Source organism: Coffea eugenioides, chromosome 2 (assembly GCF_003713205.1).
Source record: "Coffea eugenioides isolate CCC68of chromosome 2, Ceug_1.0, whole genome shotgun sequence".
NCBI classification, from domain to species: Eukaryota; Viridiplantae; Streptophyta; class Magnoliopsida; order Gentianales; family Rubiaceae; genus Coffea; species Coffea eugenioides.
This window is the reverse complement of record NC_040036.1, coordinates 52,718,032-52,744,036: the sequence shown is the minus strand read 5'-3', so window position 1 is coordinate 52,744,036 and position 26,005 is coordinate 52,718,032. Positions and strand designations below refer to the sequence as shown.

At 40.0% G+C, this 26,005-nt stretch overlaps 1 protein-coding gene across 5 annotated transcripts in view; it reads left to right on the top strand.

Moving 5' to 3' along the window:
* Positions 1-1,525: 1,525 nt before the first annotated feature.
* The window catches only part of LOC113763212 (2-oxoglutarate-Fe(II) type oxidoreductase hxnY-like), a 31,044-nt gene continuing 6,564 nt past the window's right edge, over positions 1,526-26,005 (top strand). For 2 of the 5 annotated variants that reach the window (XM_027306959.1, XM_027306958.1), the window contains exons 1-7: positions 21,011-21,154; positions 21,662-21,857; positions 22,243-22,341; positions 22,443-22,494; positions 23,444-23,565; positions 23,635-23,735; positions 23,823-23,881. In XM_027306959.1, coding sequence (XP_027162760.1) covers positions 21,086-21,154; positions 21,662-21,857; positions 22,243-22,341; positions 22,443-22,494; positions 23,444-23,565; positions 23,635-23,735; positions 23,823-23,881 — 698 coding nt within the window. In that variant the 5' untranslated portion in view covers positions 21,011-21,085. Of the gene's footprint in view, positions 1,743-2,127; positions 2,227-2,327; positions 2,380-3,329; positions 3,452-3,519; positions 3,621-3,707; positions 3,767-4,125; positions 4,183-4,678; positions 4,725-4,985; positions 5,066-5,385; positions 5,637-21,010; positions 21,155-21,661; positions 21,858-22,242; positions 22,342-22,442; positions 22,495-23,443; positions 23,566-23,634; positions 23,736-23,822; positions 23,882-26,005 lie in introns of those variants that run through there. The other 3 variants (XM_027306956.1, XM_027306957.1, XM_027306960.1) reach the window with 3 other exon arrangements.

The window sequence follows — 26,005 nt, the reverse complement described above, 5'->3', positions numbered from 1 at the left end:
GATATGGATTAATTGGACGTTACAATTTGTTATGAATATTCATGCTCCTGTATTAGATATGGAATGGAAGATGCAGACGTCCTTTACTTCCTTCTATTCCTCGAGTTTGTCATTTTTCCCCTTTGTTTCTCTTATTATCAGCAGATATGCAATGCACCGAGACATGGGATCCAAAGCTGCGTTAAAGCATTTGTGTTGTAATAGTTTAAAGACGTATTTCTTCTCCTTCTGGGGTTAACGATTCTATCCATTTGGATTAGTTTTTTTTTTAGGGTGTTTTTTGAAATTCTGTTGGGTTTACTGTAGCAGAGTTTTTAGAGTATATTTTGAAATATTTAAAAATAGTAGAATATTTAGAATTTATTTTAAAATATTTTTTAAATATTAAAAAAAAATTTAGACTACTTTTTAGAATATTTTTAAAAATTTATATAGTATATAAAAAATTAATTTTTAAAAACTGATGAATCCAAACAGTTCTTTTATTCTTAGGTTTTTCTAATAAGTGTTTACGGACACTTTGTTAGCATATCTAAATAATATTTAATCTATTGTATGAATAAAGAAGGCACTTGTAGTTATTAACTTCTCTTGTATTTATATGCCTTTTTTCAATTGATCTCCATTTTTCTAAAAAAAATTTAACACGTAAACGCATCGGTACTTATCCACAAAAGAATTAAATGAGTCCATGCACACTTTTGTGGCACAAAAATGTGTCGGTGTTATCCGGATAAGAGACCTGTTTCGGTGTTATCTTATCTGCAAAATTCCAATTTCTAACCTCAAAGTCAAGAGGTAGAAATTGGACCGACTGCTTGAACCAGTCGCCTGTCAGATTTTTTTTTTTTTATATATATGGCGGACTCATCACTTTTTTCGGTGTTCTTAATATTTGCTTCTTTAAGACCATAAGAGTTGAAAAACCATCGACGACAAAAGCTTCTCGGCAGCATCTGCAATGGGGGCGGCACTGAATTGTTATAGACCTCCCAATTCCCGACATACAAAATCTGTCTTCTCTCCTCAGACGGCCGGCACTCCACTCCTCTTCCTTTCCTTTCTTTATTCCCCCCACAACACCTGCTATCGTTCGATTTAAGTTTATTTTTGTGCATTCTTTGGTCTATCTGTGGGGTAAATTTACAGTTTTTTCCGATGATGAGTAATTTATTTTGAAGGTTGAAGAACTAAAGGAGTGAATATATGAGTAGACAGTGGGACTAATACTTCTTAGCAAGTAATGAATTGTTCAGTTGTTAAGTTAGTATATAGTATTTCCAATGAACGATTGGCAATAGATACAGTAAGTACGTAACGTAAAACTCTGCATCTCAATTCTATGATCACTTTTATTGATTAGTGCTGCATTAATTTGTTATTGCAGCTATACATGGATAACCTGTTCTTGCCTGCACAAATACTCTTACAATAATATACACCTTTATCTAAAGCCGTTTCCACTCTCCATATCAGTGCTTACCAATGATTGGCATCATTCTGGGAGTTGAGTTACTTACTCCTAACGATGTTATCGTTTATTTAGGCTTGCTTGGACTCTGGATTTTTTTATGTAGTCAATCATGGTATCAGCCCAGAATTTATGGATGAGGTCTTTTCTCAAAGCAAAAGGTTCTTTAGTCTACCACTTGATGAAAAGATGAAGCTTCTCAGGAATGAAAAAAACCGTGGTTACACTCCTCTTCTAGATCAGCATCTGGATCCTGCCAACCAGATACATGGTTTGTTTTCTCATACCTATTGCGTTTATCCTAATTTTTATATCCGATGGTTGTTAATACCAGAATATAAGGACAGGTGTAGCCAATGCATTATACAAGTGAATAGTTGGAGTTCATTCTCTTGTCGCTTTAGAGTATTTTCATTTTCAGCTACACTTTCCGGCCTTACATGTTGACTATATCAACTCCTGGTTGTGGCTATATTTGCATTGCTATCAAATGTCACTTATCAGGCCTCTTTTATGTTGTTTATATGCTCCTTTTCTTTCTGCATCCTCTGTTCTCTTATGTGATGTTTGTACATGCTACTTACCAGAATGAGCAGCAGAACTAAGTTCGTGTTTTTATTTGAGCTAAGCATTTCTGCGCCCTGATGTTCTTGTAGGAGATTATAAAGAAGGATATTCCATTGGTGTGGAAGTACCAGAAGATGATCCTCAAGCCGAAAAACCACTTCATGGACCAAACTTGTGGCCTACAGCAGGTAACTTTGCTACGCAATTATTGTTACATGTTGAACATCAATCTTGCTTCATAAATCTTGCAAATCTTTTGGTTAAAAGTGGAATTTTTTTTTCCGTAAAGATATTTTGCCTGGATGGAGAGAAACTATGGAGAGATACCACCGCGAAGCACTGTAAGTATTGAGATGCCTATCATGTAACAGAAAAAACTATCTATTTTTCTTGCATGTGGTTGTACTCCTCGGTGCTGCAGAAGTAACTTAATGTCAAGTACTGACCTGAATCATCTTTGCTGTTGTATGAGTAAGCAGCAGATCAATTTAGTTAATCATATTGATTAATCATCTTTGCGTGCAAGGGTATATTTTTTTCTTAACCAATTTGCAGTTCCATCACCTTAACAACATTTGATGTGTTAAATTCTGATGAAATTGGTTGTTGGGCCACTTAGATTGTAAATTGCTGGCCATCCGGTTAAATTACTTATTTCGATGTCACTGATGCATAAGATGTTATATCTCTGCTCCCATGCGGTTGTATATTTACAAAATCAGATAAATCATTATTTCTTTTAGCGGAACAGTCATTATTGATGAATATGTGTCATCAAATCGTGTTGAATAAGTCCAAATACATAGCTTTTGTATTTTCTGTCATTTCTAATACATTAATTGATTAGACTTAGACACAATCTTTTGACTCGCCTATGATGTCTTTAAGCACTTGCTTGAATCTACACATTCACTGTTAATTCTTCCTAGTTTGAAGAATGGAATTCTGTGTTTAATTATCAGGTAATTAAACAATGATCACCACATTTCTCAAGCGAGAACCTATCATTTTGTTCATCATTTGACCATTGAAATATTGGTGCTTTTCATTTTGGAAAGGCTTATCTTGTTCCAAGGTACAATACTAGTCAATGATGTTGAAATGAAACTGAAGTCATTGTCTGGTTCTGCATCTTTTCTATTGCCAAATTTGAAAGGTTCTTGATTATTATCTTGTGATGTACTTTCAGCAGTTCTTTCCAAATCTTCCTACATTTAGCTCTACATCTTGCAGACTGCTTTTACAGTTTGTTTGATACTGACATCCTCTCTATCTTTATTCTTGCGTTCAGTGAGGTTGCAAGGGCAGTTGCTAGAATTATAGCCCTAGCACTTGACCTGGATGGAAACTTTTTTGATCAATCAGAAATGCTAGGCAATCCTATTGCAACTTTGCGGCTGCTACATTATGAAGGTCAGGTTGTGGACAGTTTCCTAAAGAAGGCTGTATTTATAAGCTGACATGAGCTTGATTAATTTCAGGTAAAATCTCTGAACCAGAGAGAGGAATATATGGTGCAGGTGCCCACAGTGACTTTGGCTTGCTTACCTTGTTAGCCACAGATGATGTCACTGGTCTTCAGGTATACACAAACGTTGGAATTAGATTGCTTAGGAATGATCCCATAATTATTCTTGAGTGGGACCATGAACCTGCTGTTCCATTGCAGATATGCAAGGACAAGCATGTTGAGCCTCAGATTTGGGAATACGTGTCACCAGTAAAAGGGTAAGGCCTTTTTCTCTCAACGATCAGTTTCTCTTAAGTAGAAACGAATTTTCTGTTCCTGATTTCTTGTTTGGTGTGTTTGGACATTTCATCATACATATATTCAAAAAAAATTAAAAAATGATATTATGCTGTCACTCCATAGATCATAAAGTCTTCAGCTCATGAATTAGTATAGGTCATTAACCTAAAGAACTTTCTTATGGTTATGCTCTTGGCATTCTGCCATTCTTATTTTTATTTGAGGACTTCTTGTTAAATTATTGTTGCAGCATAACTGTTATAGATTAGTCCCAATGATAAGTATCATGCTGCATTCTATGATGGCTGCAAATAAATAGTTGATGCACGGTATGCAGAGCATTTATTGTGAATCTTGGAGATTTACTGGAGCGCTGGAGCAATTGTTCTTTCAGGTAATTATGAGTTTCTACTAAGCACAGTAATCCTTTTTTCCCCCTCCTGAAAAAATGAGAATGGATCTTGAGCTATTGCAACTGCATTTTTCTTATCTGTGTTTTAACACAAATTATGCACCAATAATTGATGTCAAACACAGACAAGGAGTTCCCATATTTTACCAGTCTTTTCTAGAAGCATTCAGTTTTTAATTAGACAGCTGTTTCAGTCAAGGAGTTCTCATGTTCTAGCACACATTGAACCTAATTATCTTTATGGTGGTTTCGGTGTAAGAAAAACAATCACTGATGTCTGAAGTTACAAACTCTTCGTTAAAGCAGTCATCCATATTCACTGGTTGGATTATGAAGTTTGATAATTGAGGAAACCTGAAAATTTATAGTTGAGGGCCTGGAATTTATGGTTTCTTGGAGATAAAATAATTGAATATCCAATTTACCGAACTTTCATCTCCGTGATGTTGAAATTGTTCTGTTGTGGGGATAATTTCAGGTCAACACTACATCGAGTCTTGGTTGGCGGTCAAGAAAGATATTCTGTAAGGCTTTCTGAACCTCCTTATGTTCTGTAACAGCAATGTTTTGTTGGAATGAGATCCTCATCTTAAACAGTGTCTGCGTCCGATATATTAGCACAAGGAAAGTTTCAGACGTAGTTCTAAATAGTTAAATCTTTCTCAAGCCATAGCTTTACAGATACAGTGGACATTACAAGCTCAGCTGATTTCTCCATGAGAAATTTAGTTCTGTAAGCAGCGATCAGTGCCTTGCTAATTTCTTCTCTCTGTGATGGTGGGCAGATTGCTTTCTTCGTGCTGCCCAGTTTCAATTGTGATGTCAAATGCTTGCCAACCTGCCACTCAGAGGATGATCCTCCGAAGTATGTATTGCATTTAGATACATGATATGGGATTTTGTAGGTCATTGTTATCCTTCTTTTAGTTGTTTTGCCCAGAAGAGATCTGCTATTGGTTGCAATGTTCACGTACGTGAAAGGTTTGGTCGTTAATTCTCAATTACAAGGTTTTTTTTTTTTCGTCAAAATCGCTCTTGGAATCGGTAATAGTAGATGCCAAGCTGTTTAGTTAGTAAATTTAGTTTGACCTCTAACATCCAAGGTGGATCAGCGGAAAACCTTTGTATGTTTTGGCCAGATGTAATGGTGTCATTGTGCCATTGATTTATTGTAGCTGTATTCAGGTACCCACCCGTCACATGTGGAGCTTACTTGATGCAGAGATATGAAGATACGCATGTTGATCTGAGCTCCTAGGATAGTTCGACCCTTGATTGGCAAGGCATCAGTTGTTTCATGTAACGGATGGTGGATAAACATTCTATCAGTTGGTTTTTTTTTTTTTTTTTTTTTTTTTTTTTTTTTTTTGCGGGTGGCAGGCTCCGTTTTTTTCTCTTTTTTTTGTGGTAAAAGTAGAAGTTTATTTTAGAAAGTATCTAAGTGTATTTATTGACATAATAAGTTAAATATAATTTGAATGTACTCATGAATACTATAAAACTAGTGTGAATATCCGTGCTACGCACGGTGTTGACATTATTGAAAAAATGAAAATAAAAGGGTGAATTAAAAAAGGTTAAAAAATTGTACCAACACAATTAAAATATAATATCTGTCTAACAATAGTTTGAAATATTATAGAATGTGCATATTATTCAAAAATTACCTTTTTTCGGAAGATAGATCCTGAAAAAATAATAAAAATTTATATTAGAAAATGAATGATAATGAATAAAAATGAATGTAATTAAATGTTGTTAAAATGAAATATTTACAGATATTATGCATTCGATTTGATAATCTTGTATGAAGGTGCGATCACTCTTAACATCAATCAACTTTTAGTACGAAAGTCAAAATTGGTGATTTAATTAATTCTGTTGAATTTTGTGGAATGCGTACTAGAAATGAAAATGCACGATCTTCGCAAGAATTAATTCATTGGTTGAATAGCCTATCACTATTGTCTTGAAAATTAAGTACGTGCGAAATTCAAAATTAGTGTATTTTTTTTACATAGTTTATAAATAGCATTATAAAAAATAAACATATATCGAGAAATTCTATCTTCCTTTGTAATTCTCTGAGATAAGGAGCATCACAACCAAATACGAATCATGCATGTCTGTCCTGTAGATTAAGATGCATGATACTACTGAAATTTTTGATTTGTATGTTAACATTGTACATGTTTGACAAATCAAATGTTATATACAATACAGAAAAATTTGTTGAAATTAAAGGTACATGAAATTAATTACCTAACAACAGTGTCGACCACGTCATTACAATGCATACACACTATTTTTGAAAAATAACATTCACATAATTGTCCACAATTTTTGTATAGCACATAAAACATGTTTTCTATGTTAATGCTCTGAATGTAAGCAAGTATTCAAAAATATTTAACCTATTAATAATGAAAGAATGTATAGGTTATGATTATAAATTTAAAAAATTTGTGCAGTAATTAAATTAAATACAGTAAGTTTACCGTATGCATGATTGTATATTCGGATATTCATATTTTCTTTGAATTTGCTATCAACAATGCTTGTGATGTTGTAAAATTGTTTCACCTTAACCACGTAACTAACTTTCGAGTATATGTATCATTTTCAAACCTACAATTTTTTGAAATACATGTTGATAAGAGTATGAAATAACATTAGAACTTTGATGTAGTGTTACTGATGGAACTCACCAACTGTGTAGGTATCGAACAAAATATAAATTGTGATTGATGTACAATTTGCTATGTCCAATTGTACAAAGTGATGGTCTTGCATAGTATGGTTATATTCACTAAAAAATTATTCAAATTATATAGAGTACTAGTGTGAATACCCGTGCTACGCACGGTGCTGACATTATTGAAAAAATGAAAATAAAAAGGTGATTAAAAAAGGTTAAAAATTGTAACAACACAATTAAAATATAATATCTGTCTAACAATAGTTTGAAATATTATAGAATGTGCATATTATTCAAAAATTACCTTTTTTCAGAAGATAGATCCTGAAAAAATAATAGAAATTTATATTAGAAAATGAATGATATATGAATAAAAATGAATGTAATTAAATGTTGTTAAAATGAAATATTTACAGATATTATGCATTCGATTTGATAATTTTGCATGAAAGTGCGAACACTTTTCACATCAATCAATTTTTAGTACGAAAGTCAAAATTGATTATTTAATTAATTCTATTGAATTTTGTGGAATGCGTACTACAAATGAAAATGCATGATTTTTGCATGAATTGATTCATTGGTTAAACAACTTATCACCATTGTCCTAAGAATTAAGTACGTGCAAAATTCAGAATTAATGTATTTTTTTTACATAGTTTATAAATAGCATTATAAAAAATAAACGTATATCAAGAAATTTTATCTTCCTTTGTAATTCTCTGAGATAAGAAGCATCACAACCAAATACGAATCATGCATGTCTGTCCTGTAGATTAAGATGAATAATACCACTGAAATATTTGATTTGTATGTTAACATTGTACATGTTTGACAAATAAAATGTTATATACAATATAGAAAAATTTGTTGAAATTAAAGGTACATGAAATTAATTACCTAACAACAGTGTCGACTACGTTATTACAATGCATACATACTATTTTTGAAAAATGACCTTCACATAATTGTTCACAATTTTTGCATAGCACATAAAACATGTTTTCTATGTTAATACTCTAAATGTAAGTAAGTATTCGAAAATATTTAACCTATTAAGAATGAAATAATGTATAAATTATGATTATAAATTTAAAAATTTTGTGCAGTAATTAAATTAAATAGAGTAAGTTTACCGTATGCATGATTGTATATTCGGATATCCATATTCTCTTTGAATTTGCTATCAACAATGCTTGTGATGTTGTAAAATTGCTTGATCTCAACCACATAACTAACTTTCGAGCACTGACAGGTTGTCAGCCTGTGCAATAATAAAAACCTGCTCAGTTAAAGTTAATTTCTGTAGATAGTGGTAAGCAGGGTCGAATCCACAGGGATTGGGAGTAATTATTTCTTTTCAAATTCACAGTGACAAGGGGGTGTTTTTGTGCAGAAGGTGACAATCAAAGAAATTCAACTAAAATCTAAAAAGCTACTAAAAATTAAATAACAAATTACTAAAATCAAATGAGTGATAATTAAAGATCTAGCCAAGAAATAACTTCAGTAATGGTTCACCTAATTGATCATCGAAACAAAGGCAATTTCAATTATTTACCAATAAATAGGTTATAACTGCCAAACAAGCGATGACAGTCAACCCCTTCTTACTGTGTCGGTGATTAAGGTACGCCCGTTAATCACTGCTCTAATTGAGAAATAATCATAGGTACGCCCATAAGATTTAATTTTTCAATTGCCTTACGTATTAGAGGAGTTCTATTCTAACCAAATAACGCACTACCAGGGTTATTTTAGATTAGCCCGCGTATTCCCCTGACACAAATCTAATCATGCCAGTTGTCACTATTTTGAGGTAATTAAATAATTACGGATTTAATACCTCAATTGACAATAGATTATTAAATTAACTAATTATCCGGATCCAAGACAATCAATTAATTAAACAACCATAAGCACTGCAACCAGAGAATATGCAAATACCAATAAATAAAAGAAAAAGATAAAATTAAATCGATCTCACAGTTTTAGGCGACCCAAAATATCCGTTGTCCCTTGACTAGACAAAGGGGTTTAGCTCATTGCTGATGAGGAAAACCCATGCAAAATCAAAGCATCAGTCGCGGCCATAGTCTAGAAATTTAGGAAACTTCAATTCAATTGAAGGAATAAAGCAAAGTAAAGTTGCAAAGGATGATTTAATCTTCCATGCTCCTGACTCACGTAGGAGGCAACCACAAAAGACTCAAAGGAAAAGTCAAAAGCTCTCCACTACAAGACGAAGGAGACCAAACGGTCAAAAGAAAAGCTAATCTATCCTAGTGCTCCCCTGCAATTCTAATTCTAAATCCTATCTAAGTAACCCACTGCTACTGTGCGGCGTCCGCTGCACGAGAGGAAGAAGACTCTCGAGGTTTGCTTTCTCTTCCCTTTTTCTAGTTGTTGTCTTCGATCAAAATTACCAAAATGGTCAAGCAGCTCTTAGTTCCAAGAATGCCCTTGATTGCCTGCTATTTGAACTCTTTCTTGATAACTGTCAAATTGGCCTTGATTGTGATATTTTTGTTCTACTCCCTGAAATAAATGTAAATTACGAAAAGTGAGTAGAATCTAATAATTAATTCACATCAGGTCAGGTAATAGGAAAAATTAATAATAAAATAAATGATAAAATTGTAACCTATCAAGCACATGTATCAGTTTCAAACCTACAATTTTTTGTAATACATGTTGATAAGAGTGTGAAACAACATTAGAAGGTTGATGTAGTGTTACTGACAGAACTCACCAACTGCGCAGGTATCCAGCAAAATATAAATTGTGATTGATGTACAATTTGCTAGGTCCAATTGCACAAAGTGATGGTCTTGCATAATATGGTTATATTCGCTAAAAAACTATTCAAATTATATAAAGTATAAATAAAAGTATTTGATTTACCTCTGAAATTTTGTACGCAAATAACACATGCTAGTAAAATAATTATTTTTTGTAGCAGACTGATATTATAGGATTTATAGTATATTCAATAACTTGGTACTCAAATCACCGATGAGGCAAAGTTTGCCTAAATAAGCTTTACAGTATTCTAACTCCTTGCAAAAGAAAAAAGCGCTAAATAGTCCTAATTGACAATGCAAGTTACGGCAACGTGCCAGTGGCATCTAGTTCTAATTTTTTTTTTTGAGGTCAAAATCTAGTCCTAATTGGTTCTATTGTTTCTTGATCATGTTGTATGCTTTCGAATTAAAATTGTATTAAAATAGCATGTGAATGAGCATTTGTCTTTAATTACGGAGTAAAATGGATTTAAAATATAAACAACAAACTATAAACGGTTTATAGAATAAATTATGGGAAAGTTTTAAATTTTAAATTTGACTGGTGATAGGGTTGGTTATAAACCACTACTTTTTATGTATTAAAATAAATACAAAAATCTATAACTCACTACTTGTTCCGTTTTTGTGATTTTTTTTAGGGTTAAATATAGTAAGCCCCCTTAACTTTACATTTAACTACACTTTACCCCATCAACTTTACATTTAGTTGCACATTTGTGATTTTTTTGAAACATGATTGTAATTTGCAAAGCTCATTTGTAGGGGTGGTTATAGGGTTAGTATGGTGACAAATATTTCTTAATTATAAAAATGTAACATTGTATTAAAATAGCATACGAATAAGCATTTGTCTTTAATTAAAGAGTAAAAAAGATTTAAAGTATAAATAACAAACTATAAATGGTTTATGAAGTAGACAGTGAGAATGTTTTAAATTTTAAATTTGATTTGTGATAGGATTGGTTATAATCCACTACTTTTTATATATTAAAATAAATACAAAAATTTAGAAAAAAGAATGAGAAGTTTGGAAGTCATTAAGAGGGTCTCTACTAAATACCCCTTCGACAATACATATAGATATAGATATAGATACCCTATGAACAACTAAATACTTCTACGACTATAAAAAAAAAATGCACAAACTAAACAAAAATGACGACTCACTTGCGGATACACTTCTCCGAGGCCTAGGCCAATCAGTCATGTTGTCCTTCCTCCGGGATTTATTTATCCAAAATGCAAGTTTCGAGGAGCAAAAAGAAAGCCCTTCCCTTCTCCAAGTACGGACTACAGAATAAATGATAATACCTTTTCCCCCCGGCATTTTCGCTTGTCCCAGAATCATATCAACCGCGTTATGCAAAATGCAAGTTCTGCAGTCCCAAAAGAAAACCCTTCTCTATTCCCCTGCATTAACTAGAAATTACGTAGTACTTCTGTGCTTTGCACTTCTGGATCTCCTCAACTGGTTGCTCCCATGCAAAAAAAAAAAAATTCTCCCGCACTCATTAAGGAGCAACAATATTCGATTTGAAGGGCAACCAAACTCTGGAAAATACTTTATTGATCTCACAACAGCAAGGAGAAACATGCTTATTGTGAGATAAATTGTAGAAACAGATACCAGTGCAAGCGTCATATTTTTACAACAAATAAGCTGATTACGTGGCAGAGCGTACAGATACGTTTCGTCGCAGCTTATTAGAGACCACTGTGATACCCGAGTCCTCCATCATAAGACAAACCATTGGATGAAGGCACACTAGCAGCAGGACAAAACTGAGAAATCACCAGTAACTTCGGTAGTTTGGAGTGTACATGCAGCTTTAAGCGAACTTCACCAGATTCGCAGGTCGAGGAAGCTGTGTTGCCACACCTACATAATAAGCTAACAGCATTTAGGCATAAATCTCGTTTGAGTTTTAGAGATAAAAAATGAGGGGCCTTTGAGCACCCGCATAGGAAAATATGTAAAGAGCACCCACCGAGCTCATATGCTTTTGCAGCAACACCAGCAGCAATATGAGTTGAGATTTTTCTGATATTTGCAAATGGAGGATAAATCATCCCCCGTCCATAATGCTCGTCTGTAACTTGCTTAGCCAAAGCTTCCGCTGTTCCAATATAGAGACTAAACGTATCCACATACTACACTACAATTAACTTAAGCAAATATCAAGACCTGAAATATGAAGATATTGCAGAATTAAGAGGAAAATCTCCGAACGGCACCGCACATGACAGCAAAACTTGAGATGCAAATACTTACATGCTGCCAGAAGCATATCATCATGAACACGAATTGCACCACACATGACCAAACCAAAACCAAATCCAGGAAATATGTAGCTGATGCGACGGCCAAGAACGCAGTCCGAGCTGAGCTGCTACAAGCCGAGCTGGCCGGGAGCTGCCAAGCTGATGGGGAAGGCCGAGCAGTATACCCTGCGAAGAAAGAGAGACGGCGGGATTAAGGTCCCCGGAATAGCTCCGACGGTCAAGTCAGTAGAGTTCAAGAGTAGATCAACAGTAGAGAGTACTGTAGATGGCGTACCTTGTGTCGTCTTGTGGCGCTGTATATATAGGTTTAGCGGGTAGTAGTTTCCATATAGGAGTCAAAGTCTCCTTAGGATTCAGAATCCTTCTAGGGTTTTGTATGACTACCCCTAAAGCTCCGGAGGTGACGGCCCATAAGACCCAGTTCATGGAGAGGCGGCGGCTACGGCTGAGCTGAACTCCCTCTACTCCGAGCTGCCCTGCCCGAACTGCCATATCACAGCATCCGGACTGACACATGATATTCGTAGATTGGTCGGCCGAGCTGACTGGTCATCCTGTCCGAACTGACACGTGGCTACTGGAAAATTTGCCCCACTACACTAGCCCCCCTTTGAGTCCAGAGTCATCGTGAGGTCGCATGGGTCTGGACCAAACCACGAAGCGTCAAGTGGGCTTGGCGTGGGACCCACGATTCCCCGGACACGTCCCTGGTCCGAGTAAATACCACGTCTGCTGTCGTAACCGTCATTTCAAGGGTCACGTCCTTTCACAATGGCGGTTGTCAGCTCAACCGTCTCCCAAGATGACAGTTTCCTAGCAATAAATTTGAAATTTCAATTCGGGACCCTTCGTCTTCCTGCCCTGGTGGCCTATAAATAAGCCCCACCAAACGTCATTTTCACGCTTCCTTTCTCATTTCTTCTTCTTCCAAAACTTCATCAGCTCGCTCCACGCTTAGTGAGTTCATCCGAGAGTAGTGCCTCCTTCTGACCGTGCAGGATAGTTCTGTTAACACTCTCGACCTGTCCATTAGCTTGCGAGTGCCCCACGGAAGTAAAGTGCTGCTGGATGTCGAGCTCGGAGCACCACTCCCGGAGGGAACTGTCTGCGAACTGTCGGCCATTATCCGAGACTAGGACTCGGGGTATGCCAAATCGGCAGACTATACTTTTCCAAAGAAATTTCTGGATCAAACTATTCACGCAAGTCCCTTTCTCCATTAAAGGCTGGAAGGCTCAGTTCTTCTTCGTGAAGAACACGGGCTTTCCTCCCCTAACCTGGAGGGAGGAGACCCAGGTATCCGACCCAATTCCCTCGCCTCTGCCAGCGGCCGAGCTGGACCGCCTGGTCAGCTCGGGAACTCGGCTGAAGGTGAAGGAATTTAACAATGCCCAACTCTGGTCGGCGGGACTGATTCGAGTAGAGGTGAATGATCCTGCCCCCGATCTCCGACCTCTCACCCCCGAGGAGCCGACAACTTGTAAATTCTTGATCTCATGTTCCCTTTCTCTTTTTCTTTTACAAGGCCAACTACATTGTTGGTGCTGACGCCTCTTCTTTGTCTTGTAATGAAGAGATTTTTCCAGCTGCTGAATATTGGGGGAACTGGCAGCTCGAGCGCACCTGCTCCGGCGCCCTCCACTGCACCTGGCAGCGCTGCTCCACCTCCGCCACCAGTGCCCATTCCCCAGGCTGCAGCTCAGTCATCCCCTGGGGAGGAGCCCAAGAAGAAGAGGAAGAAGACGGTGGCCAAGAAGGCCCGGACTGAGGTGACTTCCCCTCACCCCCAGGAGGGGCCAACAGCTGCCCTCGCCCCTCACTATGGGGTGAACACCGCCGAGCAGCAAGTTTCATCAGAGTCGCCTCCAGCTATGTGGCGTATGAGGAACGTGATTCCTGTAAAGCCTCCTACCGAACTGAGCTCACACCCGCACCCCCTACACTTCTGCCCTAAGTAGGGGCTGTCGGTGAATGACAGAGCTCAATTCCCAGAAGCAGCTCGGGAGCTCGTCAGAGGCAGGGTACTCCCACGCGATCACCTCTTCATTCAACTTGCGTCCAACTCTGAGCTGCTGGAGCACTATTACCTAAGCACAGATCAGGTAACTCCTTGGCTAGTTCTACCTCCATGAAATTTTCTTACCTCGTTGGCTTCTTATCCTATGTTTGATCTACACCTTAATGTCGCTAGGGTCGAGCTGGCACAACGGTACGAGAATATGGGAGAGAATCTCTCCCAAGCTGATGCCGCCAATGAGAGGCTGTCCAGTCAGCTTGAGACGGCTGAGGCAGAGCTGGAGTCAGTAAAGAAGCAGCTCGTCGAGTCTCAGGCCGCTTGCGAGTTGGAAAAGAAGAAAACGGTCGAGCTGACCACGGAGCTGGAAACGGAGCGGAAGAAATCGAAGCGGAGCTGACCACGGAGCTGCCGGGCCAGATCGAAGCAGCTCGCGAGGAGGGTCACCAGCTAGGGGTCAAGGACTTCAAAAAGTTTGAGGATTTCATGAAGGACCTGGCCATCCTCAACGGGCCTATTCTCCAGATCGGATATACTCAGGCCATGAACGATGTGCAATCGCTAAACCTGCCTGGGTTCGACCTGAGCAAGTGGTCTGAGTATAACCCCTAGGCAGTTCATCAGATTGACAGGCTCGTGGAGGGTTATGATCATGGACGTGACCTAGCCGCGCTGGTGGCAGACCCCTCCCTGCCAGCGACCTCCCCTGAGCCAGAGCAGGAGCAGCAGGGGAAAAACTAGGGAGCACTTTAGTGTAGATCCAGGTAGGAACTAGGTTGGGGTAGGAACCGAGCTGGCCTGCTCATTTTTGTATGGCCTTCATTATGTACATATCTCTTTGAAATGGACTAGATGATCTTTTACCCAACACTTAGTAAAAATTCTTTATTTCTTCACAGAATCTGAAATACATTCTTATGCTCCCAAGTATCGAACTAACGACATACTGAGCTAACTACCTACCCAGCTGACCTCTTTTACGTGAAACTTACAAGCTCCTCCTTTTCAGCTCGGACAGAACTCTAGCGAAAGAGCCTTAAATTTGAACTGTGCCAGGTGCGCTGAACTTCGTCCCCATTGGGATGAGCTAGCTTACAGTACCCCGCACGATCAGCTTCCTTCACCACGTAGGGGCCCTCCCAGTTTGGGTGTAACTTGCCCGTGCCCCTAGCTCGGCTCACGGAGTTTCTGTGCAATACCAGGTCCCCTACTTTGAAGGAGAGGTGTCTCACTCTAGCGTTATAGTACCGCGCAACCTGTCCCTTGTACTTGGCCATTCTTATACACGCTTCTTCCCTACGACACTCGAGCAGGTCTAGGTTGAGTCGCATCTCCTCCTCGTTATTCTGGACCACAAAATATTGCACCCTGCTTGAGGGCACTCCAATTTCAGCTGGGATTACTGCTTCGGTTCCATATGTTAGGACAAATGGGGTTTCCTGGGTGACCGTCCGAGATGTAGTCCAGTAAGCCCACAGTATAGTGGGCAGCTCATCCAGCCACCCTGTCCGAGCTGACTCTATTCTCGTCTTCAAACCGTGCAGGATAGTTCTGTTAACACTCTCGACCTGTCAATTAGTTTGCGGGTGCCCCACGGAAGTAAAGTGCTGCTGGATGCCGAGTTCGGAGCACCACTCTCGGAGGGAACTGTCTGCGAACTGTCGGCCATTATCCGAGATTAGGACCCGGGGTATGCCAAATCGGCAGACTATGCTTTTTCAAAGAAATTTCTGGATCGACCTGCTATTGATCGTATTGAGTGGCTCGGCCTCTACCCATTTAGTGAAGTAGTCAATAGCCACCACCAGATGCTCATAACCTCCTGGAGCTCGGGGGAATGGGCCTAACATGTACACTTCTTGGGATTTAGCCGCATCCGCGAGCTCCGAAGAAGGGGCAAGAGCTTGGGGTTTAGCCGCATCCGCGAGCTCCGAAGAACATCGAAGATTTCCCTAAGATCCGTAATGAACTGTTCCTGAGTTCGGCTCTTCACCAACATGTCATCCACGTAGACCTCCATATTTCGACCGATCTGATCCTTAAACAGTTTATTGACCAGCCTCTGATAGATCACGCCCGCATTCTTCAACACAAACGGCATGGTAACATAACAATAGGTGCCATTCTCAGTGATAAACGAGATCTTCTCCTGATCCTCCTCGTCCAGAGCTATTTGGTGATACCTTTTGAAAGCGTCCAAAAAATAAAAGATTTCATACCCCGAGGTTGAATCCGCGAGAGGGGGTAGCAGTCCTTTGGGCAAGCCTTATTTAAGTCAGTGAAGTCCACGTACATCCTCCAAACTCTTTCTTCCTTCTTGACCAGCACTGGATTAGCCAACCAGGTCGGGTAGTAGATCTTTCACGATCTTAGTCTCCAACAGCTTTCCTACCTCATTTTTGACGACCTCATTTCGCTCTGGCGCAAAGTTCCTCTTTTTCTGCTTTATAGGTCGGGCGTTGGGATCCACGTGTAGTCTGTGAACTGCTAGTCCGGCTGGGATCCCGGGCATGTCGTCAGCACTCCAAGCAAAGATCTCCGCGTATTCTTCTAAAAGGGTTTCCAGCTGGTTCCGGATCGATTCACTTAGGCAGGTGCCGACCCTAACCGTGCGCTCAGGTCGCTCCGAGCAGACCGGCAGGTCGGCCAGTCCCTCATCCGTCTCTAGTCTCTCTCATTTCTCCATGGGTTCCTAGGGCTCCAAACAAGCTGTCTAAGCAACCAATTTCTCCTTGCCCTTGAAAGTTATAATATAGCAGGCTCTAACCACCTCTGGGTCTCCAAGCACTTCCGCTACCCCCGCAGAGGTAGGAAACTTCATACTAAGGTGCAAGGTGGAGCAGACAGCTCGGAGGACGTTCAGGATAGGCCGCCCCAGGATCATGTTGTATGACGAGGGCTCCTTTACCACAGCGAAGTTTACTGGAACAGTTCGGCGCTTTGGTGACGCTCCTACCGTGATCATGAGGGTTATCATTCCCTCCGGCCTTACCAAGGGGCCAGCAAAGCCGATCAACGGAGTTCGGACCGAGACGAGCTGTCTGTCCTCCAGTTGCAGCTCTTTAAAAGTCTTGTAGTACAGCACATCGATGGCACTACCATTGTCAATGTATACCTTCTTTACCTTGTAGTTGCAGGTGATGATTTCTATCACGATGGCTTCATGGTTGTTAGAGGCCAGAGGGACTACATCTTCAGGTCCATAAATGATTTCCTCGTACATCTTTAATCGCTTGCTCGAACTTTCTCCACTGGGAGGAGGGCGGTTGTGACGCCGAACTGTATGACTATCCCCTCCAGCCGGTCCTCCTGCAATAGTATTGATCACCCCGGCCAGATTCTGAGCTTCCTGTTCGGGAGTTCGGCCAAGGTTCACCTGAGGTCGGTCTCGGGGATAGCTCGGGTGCTCTGGTTTGGGCCTCCCCCGGTGCTGTTTAGTTCGCTCATCACGTATGAACTGCCTAAGGTGGTCCCGTTTGATCAGTTTTTCAATGTCTTTTTTGAGATGACGGCAATCCTCCGTATCGTGTCCCACATCCCGGTGATACGCACAATACAAACCCTGATCCCGCCGGCTCTTGTCCCCGACCAAGGGTCGAGGAGGTCGGGAGAGCCCTTCCTGTTCCATCACAGCAAGGACCCGAACTCGCGGCGCGGTGAGGGCAGTCCAGGATTTATCTCCCCCCATGAGCCGACTCCTAAGCTGGCGGTCATAGACATTCTTCCGTCCCTGGCCGTGCCGCGTGTCTATCTGGTCAGAGTTCCTCCTGCGCTTATCATCCCTCAGTCTTTCCTGCGCGCTCTTCAGGCGATTGGCCTTCTTAGTATTGGTCTTCTCGTGAGCTCGGTCCAGCATCTCCCGAACCGACTTTGGGAGGTCTTTCACGAGCTCGTGTAAAGATTCTGTTACGCAACCCATTGATGAATGCAGCCATGACCACTTGTCATCCCAATCATGGACCTGAGGACTCGTTATTGAAGCGTACCATGTACTGGCGCAGGACTCCTCAGGCTTCTGCTGGATGGTCATCAGGTGAGCGGTGCTTTTGGAGAAGGCTCGCGGCGATACGAACTGTGCTGCGAATAGCCGCGCGAGCTGGGCAAAGGATCGGATAGACCTGGAGGGAAGCCCCTGGAACCATTGACGTGTCTTTCCCTCCAGGAACATTGGAAAGGTCTTGCATCTGACCGCGTCCGCGGCCGTTTGTAGACGCATTTGCGTCATAAATGCGAACAGGTGGTCCTCCGGATCCGTGGTTGCATCGTAAGATTGCATGCTCGGTATTTTGAACTTTGCGGGCAACGGATAATCCTCAATATCGGGCACGAAGGGAGAAGCAATGTACCTGTCCGCCTCAGGGTCCAACAGCAGGTCCAGCTCGTCCTGCACCTGGAGCTGCTTTCTCCGCGGGGAGAGCTCTCCCCTTGAGAACCTCCGGAAGGGCTCCGAGTGCTCAGTTCGGGAGTGCTTGTGGGAGGGCTCCACGACCTCGACCTGTTCAAGTGTGAGCTCCTTGCGCATCCGCTTAGGCCGGGGATTTGGACTCCCGGCTCTGGATTCTGACAGTCCAACACCTTCTACCCCTTGGACCTTAGGCTCCTGGTCATGATGACCTCCTGTCTGCCCCTTGAGGTAGTCCATGATAGCCTCGAAGGTAGGTAGGATTTCTGCCACCGTCTGAACCAGCTGCTCAGGCAGGATTCGTGAGAGTCCCATCCCCTCGTCTCCATGAGTCGGACCCCGAGGGGAGTTCTGAGGGCCGCTTCGCTCATTCCCCTTGGATCCGTCAACGTTCCTCTGAGACCTAGTCCTTGGCATGATTCGCTAGAGGAGAATTTACGTGTTCCCACAGACGACGCCAATTGATGCGACGGCCAAGAACGCAGTCCGAGCTGAGCTGCTACAAGCCGAGCTGGCCGGGAGCTGCCAAGCTGACGGGGAAGGCTGAGCAGGGTACCTTACGAAGAAAGAGAGACGGCGGGACTAGGGTCCCCGGAATAGCTCCGACGGTCAAGTCAGTAGAGCTCAAGAGTAGAGCAACAGTAGAGAGTACTGTAGATGGCGTACCTTGTATCGTCTTGTGACGCTGTATATATAGGCTTAGCGGGTAGTAGTTTCCATATAGGAGTCAAAGTCTCCTTAGGGTTCGGAATCCTTCTAGGGTTTCGTATGACTACCTCTAAAGATCCGGAGGCGGCGGCCTATAAGGCCCAGTTCATGGAGAGGCGGCGGCTACGGCCGAGTTGAACTCCCTCTACTCTGAGCTGCCCTGCCCGAACTGCCATATCACAGCATCCGGGCTAACACCTGATATTCGTAGATTGGTCGGCCGAGCTGACTGGTCATCCTGTCCGAACTGACATGTGGCTACTGGGAAATTTGCCCCACTACAGTAGCAATTGTTTGCCTGCATTCCCAAGACAGCATAATTCAATTACTGTCCGCTCGGTTAATGAAGGAAACTGTGACAAAATCAGGAACATGAGAAATTTATTAAATCTGGCCAGGGACGTAAACTTTGCCGTTGAATTCAACAGGGTCAAATGGACTATAACCAGACAAAGTTGTTTGAAGCCAATGGAAGGAATGTTTGATCTGGAGATGGCTCTGTCCATGACAACTATAGAGGAGAACTATATCCAGACAAAGTTGTTTGAAGCCAAGACTTTGAACCAGAATCAACTGAGTGAAATGCCGATGGTGGAAGCAGTTGGAGACTGCATAATTTGCATGGAAGTTTTCGAGTCCGGCGTTGGGGGTAAAAAAGTTCCATGTGGGCACGTCTTCCATTCATCTTGTATAGCTCAGTGGCTCTCCGATCACAATTCTTGTCCTCTTTGCCGATCCACTGTTCTCACTGCCACCTGAACATCTTTTCCTGTCACTTCATCATTTGAAAATACACATTCTTTTATTTTTTTTCCCCTTCGATTTTGCATCAATTAATTATTTCTGTAACATGAATCATGCTCCGTTGTCATAAATATAGACTTGGAGCTGATTAATCGGACGTTACAATTTGTTATGAATATTCATGCTCCTGTATTAGATATGGAATGGAAGATGCAGACGTCCTTTACTTCCTTCTATTCCTCGAGTTTGTCATTTTTCCCCTGTGTTTCTCTTATTATCAGCAGATATGCAATGCACCGAGACATGGGATCCAAAGCTGCGTTAAAGCATTTGTGTTGTAATAGTTTAAAGACGTATTTGTTCTCCTTCTGGGTTAACGATTCTATCCGTTTGGATTAGCTTTTTTTTTTAGGGTGTTTTTTGAAATCCTTTTGGGTTTACTGTAACAGAGTTTTTAGAGTATATTTTGAGATATTTAAGGGTAGTAGAATATTTAGAATATTTTTTAAATATTTAAAAAAATTTAGACTACTTTTTAGAATATTTTTAAAAATTTTTATAGTATATAAAAAATTAATTTTTAAAAAACTGATGAATCCAAATAGTTCTTTTATTCTTAGGTTTTTCTAATCAGTGTTTACGGACACTTTGTTAGCATATCTAAATAATATTTAATTTATTGTATGAATAAAGAAGAAACTTGTAGTTATTAACTTCTCTTGCATTTATATACCTTTTTTCAATTGATCTCCATTTTTCTAAAAAAAATTTAACACGTAAACGCATCGGTACTTATCCACAAAAGAATTAAATGAGTCCATGCACACTTTAGTGGCACAAAAATGTGTCGGTGTTATCCGGAGAAGAGACCTGTTTCGGTGTTATCTTATCTGCAAAATTCCAATTTCTAACCTCAAACTCAAGAGGTAGAAATTGGACCGACTGCTTGTACACTACACTGCTACAGGCGTCTGGCAGGTATGCCTCCTCATGTCTGGTGCGGACCGGTGCTTTCCAAGCAGTTTTTTTTCCTAACCTCATAGTCGAGAGGTAGACATGAGGAGGCATACCTACCAGTCGCCTGTCAGATTTTTTTTTTTTTTTATATATATATGTATATATATATATGGCGGACTCATCACTTTTTTCGGTGTTCTTAATATTTGCTCTTAGACCATAGAGTTGAAAAAGCCATCGACGAACAAAAGCTTCCGGCAGCATCTGCAAATATGGCGGCACTGAATTGTATAGACCTCTCCAATTCCGACATACAAAAATCTGTCTCTCTCCTCAGACAGGCAGGCACTCCACTCCTCCTTTTCTTTTTATTCCCCCCCCACAACACCTGCTATCGTTCGATTTAAGTTTATTTTTGTGCATTCTTTGGTCTATCTGTGGGGTAAATTTACAGTTTTTTCCGATGATGAGTAATTTAGTTTGAAGGTTGAAGAACTAAAGGAGTGAATATATGAGTAGAAAGTGGGACTAATACTTCTTAGCAAGTAATGAATTGTTCAGTTGTTAAGTTAGTATATAGTATTTCCATGCAACGATGCAATAGATACAGTAAGTAACGTAACGTAACTCTGCATCTCAATTCTATGATCACTTTTATTGATTAGTGCTGCATTAATTTGTTATTGCAGCTATACATGGATAACCTGTTCTTGCCTGCACAAATACTCTTACAATAATATACACCTTTATCTAAAGCCGTTTCCATTCTCCATATCAGTGCTTACCAATGATTGGCATCATTCTGGGAGTTGAGTTACTTACTCCTAATGATGTTATCGTTTATTTAGGCTTGCTCGGACTCTGGATTTTTTTATGTAGTCAATCATGGTATCAGCCCAGAATTTATGGATGAGGTCTTTTCTCAAAGCAAAAGGTTCTTTAGTCTACCACTTGATGAAAAGATGAAGCTTCTCAGGAATGAAAAAAACCGTGGTTACACTCCTCTTCTAGATCAGCATCTGGATCCTGTCAACCAGATACATGGTTTGTTTTCTCATACCTATTGCGTTTATCCTAATTTTTATATCCGATGGTTGTTTATACCAGAATATAAGGACAGGTGTAGCCAATGCATTATACAAGTGAATAGTTGGAGTTCATTCTCTTGTCGCTTTAGAGTATTTTCATTTTCAGCTACACTTTCCGGCCTTACATGTTGACTATATCAACTCCTGGTTGTGGCTATATTTGCATTGCTATCAAATGTCACTTATCAGGCCTCTTTTATGTTGTTTATATGCTCCTTTTCTTTCTGCATCCTCTGTTCTCTTATGTGATGTTTGTACATGCCACTTACCAGAATGAGCAGCAGAACTAAGTTCGTGTTTTTATTTGAGCTAAGCATTTCTGCGCCCTGATGTTCTTGTAGGAGATTATAAAGAAGGATATTCCATTGGTGTGGAAGTACCAGAAGATGATCCTCAAGCCGAAAAACCACTTCATGGACCAAACTTGTGGCCTACAGCAGGTAACTTTGCTACGCAATTATTGTTACATGTTGAACATCAATCTTGCTTCATAAATCTTGCAAATCTTTTGGTTAAAAGTGGAATTTTTTTTTCCGTAAAGATATTTTGCCTGGATGGAGAGAAACTATGGAGAGATACCACCGCGAAGCACTGTAAGTATTGAGATGCCTATCATGTATCAGAAAAACTATCTATTTTTCTTGCATGTGGTTGTACTCCTCGGTGCTGCAGAAGTAACTTAATGTCAAGTACTGACCTGAATCATCTTTGCTGTTGTATGAGTAAGCAGCAGATCAATTTAGTTAATCATATTGATTAATCATCTTTGCGTGCAAGGGTATATTTTTTTCTTAACCAATTTGCAGTTCCATCACCTTAACAACATTTGATGTGTTAAATTCTGATGAAATTGGTTGTTGGGCCACTTAGATTGTAAATTGCTGGCCATCCGGTTAAATTACTTATTTCGATGTCACTGATGCATAAGATGTTATATCTCTGCTCCCATGCGGTTGTATATTTACAAAATCAGATAAATCATTATTTCTTTTAGCGGAACAGTCATTATTGATGAATATGTGTCATCAAATCGTGTTGAGTAAGTCCAAATACATAGCTTTTGTATTCGCTGTCATTTCTAATACATTAATTGATTAGACTTAGACACAATTTTTTGACTCGCCTATGATGTCTTTAAGCACTTGCTTGAATCCACACATTCACTGTTAATTCTTCCTAGTTTGAAGAATGGAATTCTGTGTTTAATTATCAGGTAATTAAACAATGATCACCACATTTCTCAAGCGAGAACCTATCATTTTGTTCATCATTTGACCATTGAAATATTGGTGCTTTTCATTTTGGAAAGGCTTATCTTGTTCCAAGGTACAATACTAGTCAATGATGTTGAAATGAAACTGAAGTCATTGTCTGGTTCTGCATCTTTTCTATTGCCAAATTTGAAAGGTTCTTGATTATTATCTTGTGAGGTACTTTCAGCAGTTCTTTCCAAATCTTCCTACATTTAGCTCTACATCTTGCAGACTGCTTTAACAGCTTGTTTGATACCGACATCCTCTCTATCTTTATTCTTGCGTTCAGTGAGGTTGCAAGGGCAGTTGCTAGAATTATAGCCCTAGCACTTGACCTGGATGGAAACTTTTTTGATCAATCAGAAATGCTAGGCGATCCTATTGCAATTTTGCGGCTGCTACATTATGAAGGTCAGGTTGTGGACAGTTTCCTACAAGAAGGCTGTATTTATAAGCTGACATGAGCTTGATTAATTTCAGGTAAAATCTCTGAACCAGAGAGAGGAATATATGGTGCAGGTGCCCACAGTGACTTTGGCTTGCTTACCTTGTTAGCCACAGATGATGTCATTGGTCTTCAGGTATACACAAACTTTGGAATTAGATTGCTTAGGAATGATCCCATAATTATTCTTGAGTGGGACCATGAACGTGCTGTTCCATTGCAGATATGCAAGGACAAGCATGTTGAGCCTCAGATTTGGGAAAACGTGTCACCAGTAAAAGGGTAAGGCCTTTTTCTCTCAACAATCAGTTTCTCTTTAGTAGAAACGAATTTCCTGTTCCTGATTCCTTGTTTGGTGTGTTTGGACATTTAGATACATGATATGGGATTTTGTCGGTCATTATTATCTTCTTTTAGTTGTTTTGGCCAGAAGAGATCTGCTATTGGTTGCAATGTTCACGTACGTGAAAGGTTTGGTCGTTAATTCTCAATTACAAGTTTTGTCTTTTTTTCGTCAAAATTCGCTCTTGGAACCGGTAATAGTAGATGCCAAGGTGTTTAGTTAGTAAATTTAGTTTGACCTCTAACATGCCAAGGTGGATCAGCAGAAAACTTTTGTATGTTTTGGCCAGATGTAATTGTTAGGACCGGGCCAGGAATAGACAAACTCAAGTTAGCATAAAGTAGGCGGTATAACCGACCATATAATAGATAGGCGGTAGATACCAGCCATATAATAATTAGGCGGTAAAACCGACCATATAAAGACGGATAACAAAGCAAATAAAAGACACAGAAGATTTACGTGGTTCGGTCAAATTGACCTACGTCCACGGGCGAGGGAGGAGCAATATTTCTACTATGAAGAAGAAATACAAAAGCCGTAGGAAAGTGGTTCCTAGGCCAATAGGCACTTACAAAAGAGTTTAGAAAATATTCCTAAACTCAAATCAAGAGAGCCTAAAATATTTAACTGAATGGGCTAGATGACTCAAGAAGCTAATAGCCCATATAACTCTCTTGAGTGGTGCAAGTTAAATCCTTCAATGGACCCTTCTATTTATAGGCCTCGAGTAGCCGACTTCTCTTCAGCAGGCTCCGATGTGGGATGAGAAGGAAATGAAAAAATTATGCCACAAGTCAAAGCTTGCGGCTCTGACAAAACAACAAATCTCCACCTTGGCATAATTTTGAGTCTTATTATCGACAATAGCAAAATTGCTCCACCTTCTCCACATAAGCCCCAATGGGCGTAAATCACCAACAATGAACACCAACCAAATCCAAGCACTGCTTGAATTTGTAAACTGGAAGAGGTTTCGTAAACATGTCAGCTGGATTGTCCTTGGTATTGATTTTCTGAATAAGGACTTTTCCCTCAGCAATGATATCCCGAATGAAGTGATACTTCACATCAATGTGTTTCGTCCTCTCATGATACATCTGATCTTTAGTCAAGTGTATGGCACTTTGACTATCACAGTGAATATCAGTAACACCTTGATATAGACTTAGCTCGCTAAATAAACTCTTCAACCACAAGGCTTCTTTGATTGCGTCGGTCACAGCCATATATTCTGCTTCAGTAGTAGACAAAGCTACGACAGGTTGTAGAGTAGCTTTCCAACTAACAGCACAACCGCCAATGCAAAATACATAGCCTGAAAGTGATCTTCTCCTGTCAAGATCCCCAGCGTAGTCTGAGTCTACAAAACCAACCAAAGTGTTATTATTTCTTCCAAACTCCAAACATGCATTTGAAGTACCTCGCAAGTATCTGAGAATCCACTTCACAGCCTGCCAATGTGTTTTACCAGGACAAGACATATATCTGCTAACAACACTGACTGCTTGTGCAATATCTGGACGAGTACAAACCATTGCATACATAATACTGCCGACTGCACTGGAATAAGGAACCTGTGCCATATAATCTTCCTCTTCATCTGATTTTGGTGATTGAGCAGCAGATAGCCGAAAATGGCTAGCAAGAGGAGTAGATACTGGTTTAGCATCTTTCATGCCAAAACGCTCCAAAACTTTCTCAAGGTAATTTTTCTGGGTCAAGAACAACTTCCCTACTCCTCGATCTCGCTTGATATCCATGCCAAGAATTTTCTTAGCTGCTCCCAAATCTTTCATTTCAAATTCACTATTTAACTGCAGTTTCAAAGTGTGAATTTCTGACAAATTCTTGGCAGCAATGAGCATGTCATCAACATAAAGCAGCAAATAAATGAAAGAACCATCATTTAACTTCCGGAAGTAAACACAACTATCATACATGCTCCTCAAATAACCATGACCCAACATAAAGGAATCAAACCTTTTATACCATTGTCTTGGAGACTGCTTCAATCCATATAAGGATTTCTTCAATAAGCAAACATGGTCTTCCTTACCTTC